This window comes from Electrophorus electricus, chromosome 21 (genome assembly GCF_013358815.1).
Source record: "Electrophorus electricus isolate fEleEle1 chromosome 21, fEleEle1.pri, whole genome shotgun sequence".
In the NCBI taxonomy this organism is placed as follows: domain Eukaryota; kingdom Metazoa; phylum Chordata; class Actinopteri; order Gymnotiformes; family Gymnotidae; genus Electrophorus; species Electrophorus electricus.
The window spans coordinates 13798836-13813690 of NC_049555.1; the positions used below are offsets into that span (position 1 = coordinate 13798836).

General features: G+C 43.3%; 1 protein-coding gene across 1 annotated transcript in view; it reads right to left on the reverse strand.

Moving 5' to 3' along the window:
• hsd11b2 (hydroxysteroid (11-beta) dehydrogenase 2) overlaps window positions 1-11404 on the reverse strand; it is a 20103-nt gene extending 8699 nt beyond the window's left edge. The window contains exon 1 of the mRNA XM_027018671.2: window positions 10837-11404. Within this exon, the coding sequence (XP_026874472.2) occupies window positions 10837-11110 (274 nt within the window). The 5' untranslated portion in view covers window positions 11111-11404. The remainder of the gene's footprint in view (window positions 1-10836) is intronic.
• Window positions 11405-14855: the final 3451 nt, after the last annotated feature.

Below are 14855 nucleotides of genomic sequence, written 5' to 3' on the forward strand. Positions count from 1 at the left end.
TTGCAGAACTAGCTTGTGGGAGCCTGTTATAAAGCCATTAGGGAACAGCTCATACACTTGCTGCAAATGTTGCTGGTGAACAATTTAGTCCATGAACTTTGCGATTGAGGCCTTTTGGATGGAACTCCCCCGTTTGGCTGACCTGGCCATGACACTACAGTGACCCGCAGGTGTGGCTCTGTGAGGAGCTGCAGGAGGAAAGGTTATGGAAGACCAGTGTGGATATTTTTGGGACGGTTCACTATCACTTTGCTCTGAACTGGAGCTGTTCCAGGGACATTGAGTAAGAGAAAGGCCTGTCAGAGTTCTGGCAGGGGAGAGAGCTAGTAACATACACCCTCTTATGCTCACACACACACACCAAATATGTTTAATTCTCCAGCCCTAGGTTAAGGTAGAGTCACACTGTTGTATTACTGTCCTGTTGCAATTAGTGCTTACCTAAATGCTATCACAGTGATACTGTGAGACAAGCTCACTGGCTGGCTCACGCTTATGCAACCAGTAGCAAACCACTTACACACAAACACACCCTCATGGCTCGCCATTGCTAAAATAATATATCAATTAAAAAGATAGGAAATTATAGGAAACCTGATCACAGAGGATAATGCCTGTGGCTGTATTGGCACATGTGGGGTGTGGGGGGGGTATTTGTGTGGTATTGTAATGATCCCACCAGGAACAGGCAAGAGGCAGAACGCAAATGCAGGAGGCGGTTTATTAAATGAGGGAAACACGAATATGAAGGGTAAAAAACACAGGCAAAGGGGTAACACTGATGGTAAAATAACACGTGACCGGAGTAAACAGAAAAGCTATGATGACGACGACAACGATGACAGTAACGAGCATAAGGCAAACCTGACAGAAGGAACATAACTTACCCCAATAACCAACAAACCAGAAGACAAAAACACAGGGCTTAAATAATCAAGACGGACACTAAATAGACTCCGGTGAACATGGGAACAGGGAGAACCAAAACACGGACTGGAATAAAGGAACAGACGAGGGGCGGAGAAACGAAAGCAAGAAGTAAAAGAAAACAGACATGAGAGGGAAATGATAAAAACAGAGACGCTAAGAGGGTGGCTAATCGTCACAGAACCCCTCACCGAAGCGTGCAAAACCCAGAACACCAAACCAAACACAACCAGGAAAAAATATTCAAAAACAGACCAGGGGCCAAGGGATAGGAACTAAAAACAGACAAGGGCATCAGAACAGACAGGAACAGGAACAAGAACAAAAACTAGCCTAATACCAGAGGGTGGAACAGGGGTGGGAGTTCAGGAAAGACAGGGAGTTAGAAAAAAGGGCTACACAAAGCAGGGACTGGAATAAAAGGAGGAGCTAGGGATGACGAGGCAGGACAGGAAATGTGGGGGGGGGGGTACACATGGAGTAAACAGAGAAGTAGAAGCCAGGCCAGGGGTAGGATTACAACCAGATTACAACCAGACATAGGAGTTGTATGGGTCTCGCGGCTAAACCATGGACAAGCAGTGGAGTAGGGACAGATCACAGGACAGAAGTAGGATGGGGAAAGGGAGTTGGACCGGCAACGTGGCTGGAAGAGGAGGCGGGCACAGAGTCAGGAGAGGAAAGGAGAGGAGATACTCTGGGATTGGGAACAGGGACAGGCACTGTGGCAGGGACAGAGGACATGATATGAACTATGACAGATGGGCACAGGAACAAAATACACGACAGGCATGGGTGCAGGTACTGGGATGGGCAAAGGAACACTAATACCACAAGGCAGAGTAGCAGGATGGACAATCCTCACATAAACGGGGATAGACACATGAACAGGGACAAGGCCTAAACCAGGAACAGGAGCAGGCAACACAGGAACTGGAGACACAGAAGCAGACAAGGGGGCAGAGGAGGTACAGGAAGGGCGAATGGTATGGACACGGGAACTGTAGGGATCCGGGAGGTCTTAAGGGTCACTGGCTCACTGCAAGGTGTGGCTGAAAGAGTTCTATATGTCTTTGGGAGCACACCTGTCGCAGCTATTAGGGGTACAGGGGAGTCTCGAGGAAAAACCACAGGGGATGGCCAGGCACGAGGCACGGGGACTTGTGGAGTGGTCTCTTCCACCCCAGGAACAGGCGGTGACGATGACGCGGTGTTCAGCAGCGGCAGGCCTGGGGCTGTGCCCGTCAGCAGCGGTGGGACCAGGAGGTCTGGAGGCGCAGCTGCACTGGTCAACAGTGCTGTAGGGAGATCCAGGGGCACACCTACAGGTACAGACTCGAAACAGGAACAGGATGAGAGACCTCTTGGGCAGCGAGAACAGGCCAGTCGGCCACCATTAGGCCAAGAACAGGGACTGGAGCAGGATCTGCCCGGGTGGTGTCTCTCTAGTCAGAAGCGATGACTGCCTGAGCGGACTCTTTCATACCAGAAACAGGGACTGATAGGGAGTCTGGGAGGGTGGCAGCTACAGCAGGCTGTTTAGGTGGAGCAAATCATGTGGAGAGCAAGCAGAGAAAACCCTCCACTGTCCTTGCCTCGTGAGCTCTGTGCTGGAGTATTATCTCTGCCCACTCGAGTGCTGTACCCTAAAGAACTGTTTTCAGAAACAACACCTTCACAAACTCCAGGGGATTAGGGCAAGTCAGGTGTTGAAGGTAATTACGGCTTTGCATGATGTATGTTCCCATAGACTTACCCTCCCTGTTACACTCACTGGGTGTTGCCATAACTGAAGGTAGAGCCAAAGGCTTCCTGTCTCTAAGCGTAGAGAGTAGTGACTTGATGTAATCCATGTCTTGCTCTGGGAGCAAACCATTGTGAAAAGGTGGCCGACGTGAATGGAACGTGACTAGACTTAACGTGGCTCTCCTGCTGCATTCTCATTTTAAGGTTGGTTATTCTGTAATGATCCCAGCAAAATAACACACGACTGGAGTCAACAGAAAAGCAATGACGACGACGACAACGATGACAGTAACGAGCATAAAGCAAACCTGACAGAAGGAACATAACTTACCACAATAACCAACAAACTAGAAGACAAAAACACAGATCTTAAATAACCAAGACAGACACTAAACAGACTCAAGTGAACATGGGAACAGGGAGAACCAAAACACGGACTGGAATAAAGGAACAGACGAGGGGCGGAGAAACTAAACCAGGGAGCGGAATGAGGAAGTAGAGGAAAACAAAGACATGAGAGGGAAATAATAAAACAGAGACGCTAAGAGGTGGCTAATCGTCACAGGTATTAGAAATTCACACCTCTATGGCATAAGAACATTGTGTTCATCGTGGCTTAGGTCACTATGGAGTTTTGCCAGTGTAAAAAGGAGGTTGGGGGGCCAGTGTCTAGGCTTCAGAGCTACAGCAACAACAAAAAAAAGTCTGTTAGATAAGTGTCATTGAGGTAGATGTCATTTTCTACAGGATAATATATTAATCTGTTCTTAACAGCATTATTGTTTTCCATCATATAAATAAAAATAATGAATAAATAAAAAAGACTGCCTCCAGTAAGTCTTTTTCCTTCAAGCTCATCTTCTCTAGCAGAGGCCTGGGAGCTTGAGGGTCCTGTGTAGTATCTTAGCTGTTCCTAGCTGCACTCTTCTGGACTGAGATCTCAGATGCTATTCCTGGTATCTGCTGGAGCCATTCTCACAGTTTGGGGGTCACAGCCCCTAGTGCTCCAATTACTACTGGAACCACTGTTACCTTCACCTTCCACATCTTTTCCAGCTCTTCTCTCAGCCCTTGCTATTTCTTAAGCTTTTCGTGTTCCTTTGTCCTGATATTGCTTTCACTTGGAATTGCTACTTGTATCACTATGGCCCTCTTCTGCTGTTTGTCCACCACTACTATGTCTGGTTGATTAACCATTACCATTTTGTCAGTTTGTCAGTTTGTATCTGGAAGTCCCACAGGATCTTATCACAGTTATTCTCCACCACCTTGGGGGGTAGATCCCACTTTGACCATGGAACTTCCCGCACAGATGTTTCTATATTCTATGCCAGCAACTTAGTTATGGTGTTCCATGTATGCTCTGCCTGCTAGCATCTTGCATCCCGCTGTTATGTGCTGGATTGTCTCAGGGGCATCTTTGCACTACCTGCATCTGGGGTCCTGCCTGGTATGGTAGATCCCAGCCTCTACTGATCTTGTATTCAGAGCTTGTTCCTGTCCTTCCATTAATACTGCCTCTGAGCTGTCTATGCTCCCATGACGGCATTCTCCCATGATGGTTCCTCCTCATTCCAATCTTCCTTGGGTTTCTGCTGTCTGAGGTATTTACTAAGCAACTTGTCACTTGGGGCCGTCATCCTGGTTTACTCCTGGATCTTGCTTGCTTCATCCTGGATAGTGGCTCTGACACTCAATAGTCCTTGGCCTCCCTCCATCCACTTAGTGTACAGTCTCAGAGTGCTGGATTCAGGATGAAATCCTCTATGCATTGTCAGTGGCTTCTGTCTCCTCCTTTGGCCAACTTATTATGCCAGCAGGGTACCTGATGACAGGTAGCATGTAGGTGTTGATATATCTAATGACTGGTAGCGTGTAGGTGTTGATATATCTGATGACTGGTAGAGTGTAGGTGTTGATATATCTGATGACTGGTAGAGTGTAGGTGTTGATATATCTGATGACTGGTAGAGTGTAGGTGTTGATATATCTGATGACTGGTAGAGTGTAGGTGTTGATATATCTGATGACTGGTAGAGTGTAGGTGTTGATATATCTGATGACTGGTAGAGTGTAGGTGTTGATATATCTGATGACTGGTAGAGTGTAGGTGTTTGTAGGTTGATAGCCTAGATCTTGTTCTTCTCATTCAGCTGAATTCTCAGGATTTGCCTCAGTCTTGTAGGTATTTGTCTGTAGCTGCTTTCCATGTGGTCTTGTGAGTCCCATTTTTCTGTGGGATTCCAAGGTACTTTTAGCTGCCCTCATCATCTGCTATGTTACCTTCCAGTAGTACAATTCCCTCAGTTCTGGCTACCTTTCCTCTCCGACCACACTTATCCAGTCTGGATGACATTCCGATGTTGTTGCTGTATATCCTGCTGAGCTGGACTGGTGAGTCATATCTGGCCTACAGCTTGATATTATACATGTAGAGGAGGTGGCTGATGGTTGCTGCATTCCATAGCTTGTATCCGTAGCAACACTTGATGGTGATTTCACTGAGGGTGTTCAGGCCTATGCAGAACAGCACTGGAGACAGGCCAACTCCTTAGTAGATCCCGCACTTACTGGCGAGATGTGCTACTTGCTTGAATTTGGCCTCTAGGGTCATTTAATATTCTTTTTTTTAATATTAATACATTAATATTACTATAGGTAATTGGGTTGATACTAAATTGACTGTTTCTTTAAAAATCTAGATTTTTGTTATTGATGTAAAGAGTTTTAGGAACTTCTAATTGGCCTGTTGTCATACCTAGCAGTTAATGGGGAGGGCACCTGTGACTGTATGTAAAGTCCTTCCTTTAGATCCAAGCAAGTCAGAAAACAAACTGAGGATCTCACAAGCCCAGCTCCTCCGTAAGAGACATTTTCAAACAACTGAAGGTGCCTTCAGCATCTTTACAAGCAATTGTAATTACAAATGCAAATCTAAAAATGTTAAAACTCCCAGTGTTAAATGAACTTTGGTTTGAAAGATTAAACTGAACCCCAAGGAACTTGTGAAGGATTTAAAGGTATCTGGTGCCAATATATCTACATCAGCCCATTCCAAAGTCCTACATTACAGTGGGCTTCTTCTTTACACAATGAAGAAGGCTGGCTTTTAAAAAAGCTAGATTGAAGTGATCACCAGGATAAAGAGTGAGCCTTTTTCTTCACAAAGTGTTTGCTGGTCAGATGAAACCAACTGAAACTGTTGGATCCATAATCATCCACGATGTGTAAGGAGGGAAAAAGGAAAAATTCAAAGTATACCATCCCAGCCATGAAGCAGCATCAAGGTAAGGGTACGGTGTTCTTCAAAAAGTAGCCTGCATCACGAAGAAGGAGGCTATATCCAGAAATACTGAAGCAGTACTTCAAGGTATTGGCCAGAAAGTTCAAACTTGATTGCAATTGTCTTCCAGTTAGCCAATGATCCTAAGCATTCCTCCAAAGTTGCGATAAAATGGCTTAAATACAACAAAATAAACATCAGAAAGCCTTGACCTGGACTTCATAGAAACTTTTTGGACAGAACTGACAAAGAAGGTCTGAACAAGGATTCCCAAAAACCTGAGATACTGCAGTTCTGCCAGAAGGAATGGGCAAAAACTTCAGCCAAGTATTGTGGAAGGTTACCGCAAGCATTTCATTCAAGCTTAAGCAGTTAAAAGGCAACACAATCAAATACACTCAAAGTGTGTGTACACAGCTACCTGAGTGTAGCTGTGTATACACAGGTACCTAAGTCATAACATCAGTGAGTTTCACACTGGTGGTACAAGCCTTTAATCTAAAGGCTTAAAGAGCTTTATATGCTATTCCTGCCAACCTGTAGGTGGTAAGTATCCTTGTTGAAATCTGGATTAAACATTTTAAATCAATATTGAAACCAACTTTTATTTTATGGAATGTCTATTTGCATACAAGTAGCATTGGCCACACAGTGTAGCATCATGCACCCTTAAACATCAGTTGCCTACACAGTGTACCTATAATGCACAACCACCTATTGTCGAGTTGGCAAAGATTTGCAGAATTTGGTTTGGAATTCTATTTAAGTTGGTGCATTAACAATAAACTTTAGAAAAAGCAACCAAATATGGAATTAAGCAGATAACACTGTTTATTTTAAAACCCTCTGTGTTATAGGCTGCTAACAGAGACAGGAAAAATAACCTTGATTTCCTCACATACTGAACTTATTTTATGTTAACAGATTAGAAAACTTCTTTTAAAACCAAGTTCTGAGCTAAGATTAATTTCTTATCAGTTTGTTTGAAACCTATCATCAGCCATGTGTGAACTAGCATTAACTGACTGTTCACTAACTAACAAAATGTACTGAATGTCTTAGTTTTATATTTTTATTGATAGTTCTGGTGAGATTAGTTGAGTTTATTTGTGTGAAATTTAGGTTTGAGCTTGTGATAGTTAACCATTAACGTAGCTAACTTCATCTATAAAACACGGGCAGTCTTACTGATGATCTCTCAGTAATCGTGACCTATACCACATACAATATTAAACTTCTGCTCAACCACCTCAGCAGAGTGTCAGCTGCACCCACATCCTGTACTCACCCAAGATCTCAATGATCATGAAGATATAAACCTTCAAATACAATAGCATATAAAAAAATATTAAATAAATTGTTGAAATAAATTTAACACATTACAATGGTATCAGGTCTTAAGTCATATTGCCATACTGGTACAATATTTAATCATTAAAAAAGTACAACAAAGAAAATTCTAAGAAAATATAGAATAAATGAGAATAAATGACCACATTCTTGAACTAGATAGAGGAAGACACCACTCCATGTGGCTGCTAAGACAGAAAAGATTATGCAGTCAGTGTAGTCTAGCGTAAATACCATAAAATATTTTCTCTTCTGTTGCAAAAACAAGTCATTAAGACATAAATTCTTAATAATAAACTTTCCTTTCTTTCTAACTTTGACAAGTTTTGTTGTACTTGGAGAGGAGGCTGAGTGACCATCGCAACCACGTATATCTCAGAGCCACATCATTTAAACATTAAATTACTACAGAGACTTAACTTTTTTTTGGTATTATATTTTTCCACAATATAGTTTTATTTATTAGTTTGTTGGTTGTAATGGAATATTTATTTCATTTTCTACTTTGTTATTATCTGCTATTATCTACTTTGTTATTATCTAATTATTAGCTGCTGCATATTCATATATGTGAGGTTTAATATTACAGCTCACATATTGCATTGCTTTAGCAAAACTATAGATAGTCCTGCCATTAAAATTGTATCACTTTTTTTGTGATGTACCACAGATCAGAGGAGCTGGAATTTTGAAAAAGACATGCAGAGCACTAGAGTAACAAGTATGCACCCAGTGAACTATCCAAAGGCTGGTGAAGACTCAGCCTTCCTGCACAGGTTTCTGGGTGCCAAGTTCTGGCAGCTTGTGTGCGTGTGCACGTGTGCTGGTGCATGCTGAGGAACGCATGTACACTCAAGGAGTGGGTGTGTTGCACATGTGAGTTAGACATCCAGGGACACACTGAACCTTCCTCAAGGCTTGGCAAATTCATCATAATATGCAAATTCATTATAAGAAGGAAAAAAAATACCCTCAGGTGCGTGACTGTGGATTTGGGCCTGGGTGCCATGCCAGTAGACAGCTTTCTATGGATTTAAGGAAGCCAACTGAGATCTTTCTTAAAATCCTCTAACAACCGGCCCTTCCAAAGGTATGGCCACAATCTCCCTTGTAATATATGACCAGGCCCAAACTGGTCCGTTTACCATCTTTAACACAAAGACATAATGGCCACTTGCCACGCCTTTAATACCAGAACATTGATACTATACCTTTAGTGATACTAAAGGTGGTGATTTGACTACATAAAGTAGCTCATCTACATCTGAAAGGCCCTGCTCTTTATTTTGGTAAAGTACTCCTGGTGTAGTTTGCCTACAGAAGAAAGCAAACACAGAGTGCTGAAGTAGGCACAAAGAATGAAGCTCCATTCAGTGGGTGTGTGACTCAGGCACCAAGAAGCAGATAAGGAACAGCCCTCTAAATGGACCTCAATCAACAAGGGGCAGAACAAACAACTTTATATGCTGGCATGAACAGTGTGACCTACATATACTCACTGGGCTTATTTCCTCCCAGGGCTACTTACTAGAAAGGGGAGGGCTACAGCTCTGGTCCTGGGCGTGCACCGTGGGACATAGCTGTTACAACAGAGGACTGCTCGTATTCAGGCACCCGTGGCTGTGTCTTTGAGCAAATCACTCGATACCTCCACACCACCACCCACTTCCAGATGGGCTTGGTTGGCGGCAGCAGGTTTTCAATGCGCTTAGTCATGCAAAACAAAAGTTTCTTTCCCTAGTTCATGGAAAACGTAATCTAGGAGAAGAGGGTATGAAAGATGCAACACAGCTCTGGTGTAGTGCCTCAGTGTTTGATCTGTATTTCAAGCTAGAGGTGGGGGATTTGTGGGGGTGGGGTGGGAGGGGTGAGTGAGAGAGAACAAAAAAACAATGTGAGTGCAATGAAAATATTTGTTATTTTATCATTTGTGGGCGGTATTCATTTCACCAGTCACTTGCTTAATTGCAGCCTGGTTTGTTCAGTAGGGCAAAGGGCAGCTTTGATTTTGACAAGATATTTCCGTGGGTGCCACAATCAACTCTGCTATCCCTGCATACACAGTCATGCAGCTGCATCAAAGCTGAAATGATTGGTAACCAAGGAATTGTTTAGAGATTTAACTTATAAGCAGTATAAGGGGTGTTTTAGAGTCCTGTAGTGAGGGATGTATGCATGAATTAAATACTATGGTCAGAGGAGTCACTCCTGTCCCTATTTAAATACAAATTCTGAGAAATCCTGTTTATAAATCAGTAATCAATATTGCATTGGCATAAGCCTGATGCAAGGAGATAGTTTAAACAGACATCATAGGAATTTTCTCTCACACACACACACGCGCGTGCGCACACACACTCAAGCAAGCGGACACACTCCATGCCAAAAGTTCTGCTCCATGCCAAAACATTTATGAGAAAAAAATGTTCTGGAGCCTTAATACAATCTTGGGATTGGGCAATATGGGCAAAGTAGTACAGGTTCTGGAAGGATTTCCCCAGGTGTTTATGAAGGAAAACATTGGATAGATGTATGACACCATCCTCCAAGCTGAGACGTCCACAGAGACATGTGCACATTACCAACACAGCTCTTTAAAGCTATGTAAGATTAAGCTTTTGTTGCATACAGATTCATTGATTGCCTCTCTATTAATTAAATGAGATTAATTAATTAAATAAAAGCCAAAACACCATTGAACAAACAAACCTCACAGGACACCTACTGAGGTTTTGTTTACAGACTCTGGGAAGACACTGGGCTTACAGTCACAGTGTGTACACTGTAAATGTTACTTTTTGTAGACATTCACTGATAATTTGGTTTCAGACAGACGATTGTCTGTGTTTATCAAACATCTGGATCATCTCTACCAATTTATTTAGGAAGACAGAGAAGCAAGACAGGAAAATTTGTTCACTGTCTTTTGAGGAACTGTATCTAATCTGGATTGGTGTGCCCTTGGTATCTGAGGCACATGGAACTCAATTTCTACTAACAGAAGAAAATTGTTTGTCTTACTTTTTCTTCTGATTTCAGTCAGGTTGCATTGTTCAGGCTACATCTATGAGAAAACCTTTTGGCAACTCTCAGAAAAACTAAAATAGTTTGAAAAATCTTTTTCCCACATAAAATTTTATACTCTGAAGTGCTTTGCAAATGTAGCGCATCGCATATGCCACAATGAAACAGGAGCATTAAATTCACTTGCTATATTCACTAATTTGTCAGTGGATAATTCAATTATTATATAGTTACTGCATGTGCAAACTTGAATGTCAGATACACTGAAAAAAACAGTTTGGGAAAAATGAAACAGTCCTGCAGATTGAGAAATAGCATCGGCACCAGTGAGATAACTCTGAGACAGAAAGGTTATGAGATTTATTTCTGTGAGATCTCACATTCAGTAGAGGTGCTGATCTGATCAATTTACATTCTGCTTCTCTTGCTCAATCACTTTTGTCTTATTTCTTTGTTTTCTCTTATTCTTTCTCTCTTTCTCTTATTCTTTCTCTCTTTCTCCTTACCTGTGATGAAGACTGCCTTCTCTTCCACAGGCAGAGTGTATGGCGGGCCATCCCATGAAGAATAGAGCCAGCAGATGGCACAGAGCACAGCTAGTGCCAGCACAGCTGGCATGCACAGGGTGCACAGCCTCTCCACCAACAGCGTTGCCCCCAGCCATGCCACCAGTGAGGGCATGGAACTCACGTGGGACGTCAGGAACTTCTTCAATGTGCTGCCAACAAACACCGACATCACTCCTGTGTAAATCCAGAAGGAGAGGGCACAGTCGTCCATCGCGCAGGCCGTGAAGCTTGGAACAACTTTTTCTCTTTTTCTTTTCTCTGTCTCTTTCTGCCTGTGACTCTCCCACTCCCCTCGTGGAAGCTGTAGCTCTGTCTTGCTCCTCTCTCTCCCTCTCTCTCTCTCTCTCTCTCTCTCTCTCTCTCTCTCTCTCTCTCTCTCTAATAGATTTCTCAGAACACAGCAACCATGTGCTTGGTCTTGCAGTTGCTTTCACCTACAGACTCAGGTGCCTGTGGGTTTATACACACACACACCCACGCACACACACAAGCATGCACGTTCACTTCAAGCACTGACTGAATTGGCTGTGCAGAGTGTGTGTATATATATAGATCACCATGAGAGAGGGGAGGGGCTACTCGCAGACAGATCTACTCAGAGCACAATGGCCAAAGTTTCATTTCACTTTTAGCCACCCCCCACCCCCCACTCCCCACCCCACCCTCTTGCCCACCCACCCGCTTCTCGTCCCTCATTCTCACTCAATTTATTTATCTCTCTTTACAAAAGGCAGGCCCTGTACTGGCCTCTTTCACCCTGCTTTTAGTGCTGCTGCTCTCGTTCTAGCTCTGCTGAGTCCTCAGTGTGACACAGCATGGCAGTGTGATCCTCCTCGCTTTTGCCTGAGTTAACAGGGGCTCTTAATGACAGCACTCTGAATGAAGGCTTTCACTGTCAACCTACAGCATCGGCTAACAGGTGAGCAACGTTGCTCTAAGCCAGCCAGCCTGCCTCCTTCTGCAGGTCTCTGCCTGTTTTTCAGTGTGCATTATTCAACTATGAGCCCTAAGTTTTATCATTAATCGTGTATGCATGTGTGTGTGTGTGTGTGTGTGTGTGTGTGTGTGTGTGTGTGTGTGTGTGTGCGCGTGTGTGTGTGTGTGTGTGTGTGTGTGTGTGTGTGTGTGTGTGTGTGTGTGTGTGTGTGTGTGTGTGCGGGTGTGTGTGCGTGTGTGTGCGTGTGTGTGCGCGTGTGTGTGTGTGTGTGTGTGTGTGCGGATGTGTGTGAGTACTGGGTCCTGGGATAACATAAGGATCTCAGCAAGATCCTCTGTTGGGAGCGATCTAAGCACCTCTGTGGTGATTATCTCTGGTGTATTGTATGAATCTGTTTGAACATTAGTGGCTAGCATTAGTGTGTCACAGTCACAGATACAAAGCAACATTTATTCTGTGGTCTTTTTTATGCACTTGAAAGGAACATGGTGAAAAGGCTCTAAAAAAGAATGTAAATTAAATATAAATTATGTATTATGTATAGAAATAATTTCCAATACCTCACTGTACTCTGATTGGCTCTCCCAACTCAGGTAGACCAAAAAGTTCAAGTTCTGCAAAAAATCTGGTAGTTGAGTTAACCCATCTGTAAATTCTCTCCCTCACACACACACATACCCCCGCGTACTATTGTGCACACACACCCACACAGTCTCCCAAACTCAGCAGGTAAGCTATAAATCTTCAGATCTTCTTCCAGAGATGGTGAAAATAAAAAATAAAAAATGAAAAGCAAAGTATGAGAGGATGTTGAGAACAGGAAGGAAGCCAGAAATTGCCCACAATTACTCACCAGGTGTGCAATTTCAAAGGCTAATTTATTAAGACCACTCCCTCAATCCACATGTGTGATCCACCCAGTGCTGAATGTTCGCAGGTGGATTAGGTGTGAGGTGGCTCAACTAACTTGTTCTGCCTTTGTCCCATGCAGAACATCCTGTTCTCTAAGTACTAGAGACATCCAGGCAGCACACACAACACTACATGCCACGGTCCACCCACACTCACACCATGTATACCGTGAAACACACTGTGTACCCTGTCGGTATGCAGACTACCTGAATAATCTCTGTCAAAAGATCGGTCAGGGACATACTTTGTGGCCTTGGAATGTCCTGATGCCTGCATATTGTCTGTCTATGGAATTCCAGTCATGAAGTTAAAAACAGTGGTAGAAAGACCGTGAAAAAGTCAAGAAGGTGCAGATCAGAGAAAATGACAAGTTACTAACTGACCGGTTGTTATCTATCTACCAGATAAACCTATCTGTAAATCCACACAAAAGAATAAAATCTTACATCAATCTATGCAAATTGTGCTAAAGCAAATATAAAAGTGATAAAATGTGCTAATGTGAAATCAGTTACCTTTTATCACTACATCATAATGCCATCTCTTCATTCTGCTACTCTTAGCATTCTCATCATTCAACTACAGAAATATCTTGTAAATCACAAACATAGTTTATATGTAGAAAATTCCCTGCTGGCAAACAATTGAGGGCCTTGCATTTAGTGAGGACCTAAATTGTGACAACTTTCCTATTTAACATATGTTCCTATTTAATGGCCATAATGTAAGCATTTTATGAAATTCTGCAATTTCAGGAAATGTCTATAGTAACTTCTTGTCCTATCGAAAATCAAGTCCTATCGAAAGGAAAAGCATCTTAACTTAAGCATCTTTAAAGCGTCGTAACTCAGATGTGTTTATCTGGTACATATTTGTGCATCAAATATGCTTCAAGTAGATTCTTGTTTGCCGATGCGTAAGCCAGCATATGTGGAGGTGTGTGCATGTGCTTGGATGTCTTTGTGTTAGTGATGCTGTAGCCAGAGCCACAACACTTTAAGGTTTCTGTTGTTTCTTAAGTATCAGAGTGCATCAAAGTCCTTGAGGTTGGTCCTCTCATTGTCTGGTCAACCACACCAAAAACAATAGACAAACGTTTTTTGGTGGGTTTTTTTTGCCAAAATGTAACACAGAAGAGAGATGGAGAGAGAGAAAGAGAGAGAATTTTCGATATGTCAGTCTCGTTGCTTTGCGTGGCAACCTGCCGATGTGTTTTGTTGCGGGGAACCCAGTGTGAAATCCTGACCATCCTGCATGGCTTCTTTTGGTCAGATGGCATCCACGCAGTGACTCTAAAGGAACAATATCACTGATTCATAAGCAATGCAAACTAAGTGTTACTTTACACAGTGACTCCATTGAGTGCCAACACAAACACACCATAAACACCTCCATGCAACCCCACCCCACCTTTCAGCATTCCCGAAAAGTTCCTCTACAAATCCTGCGGCTGTCCTCCCTGTCCCCCACCATCCAAACACAGCTATACAAATCCCCCAAAACTGTGTGTAACACCTCTCTCCCCAACAGATGGCCTTTACAGCACACTGGGGTAGCAAATACAACTCAGTCCTTTCGACATTACTTCTTTCATTTTCGTGTGCAAACTGAAGTAACCGATCTTGACGGGTGTCTGTAACCGCCTCCTTTAACACGACAAAGGCTCCAGGCACCAGGGCTCAATGCTTCATACTCTGCTGGCACCTCCTGTCACTAGGGAGGACGGCTAGTTTTTACTGGCCAAGAATCCGGTTCCCCCCACCACTCCCCGGTGTTTCTGACGGGTGTAATCCGACACAGCAGGAGACTGTGGAGTCGTGGCCTGTTTCTCTGCACCCCCCCCCTTCCAGCAAACATCAAATCTGCACCCCCGGCATCCATTTTTGCATATTCCAGTACTTCCAAATAACTACTGTCATGTCTCCGATTAGGAGTAAGGATATGGCAGAGACTTTCATTATTAAACCTCCACAGTCATGTGAAGGACATCTTCACTGTTCTCTACAAATGTGAATCGAGGAAAACAGCCTATGCTGAGGGGGACTTGTCTGTTCTGAGGGTCTTGTCTGTTCTGAGGGTCTTGTCTGTGAGGAGGGTCTTGTCTGTG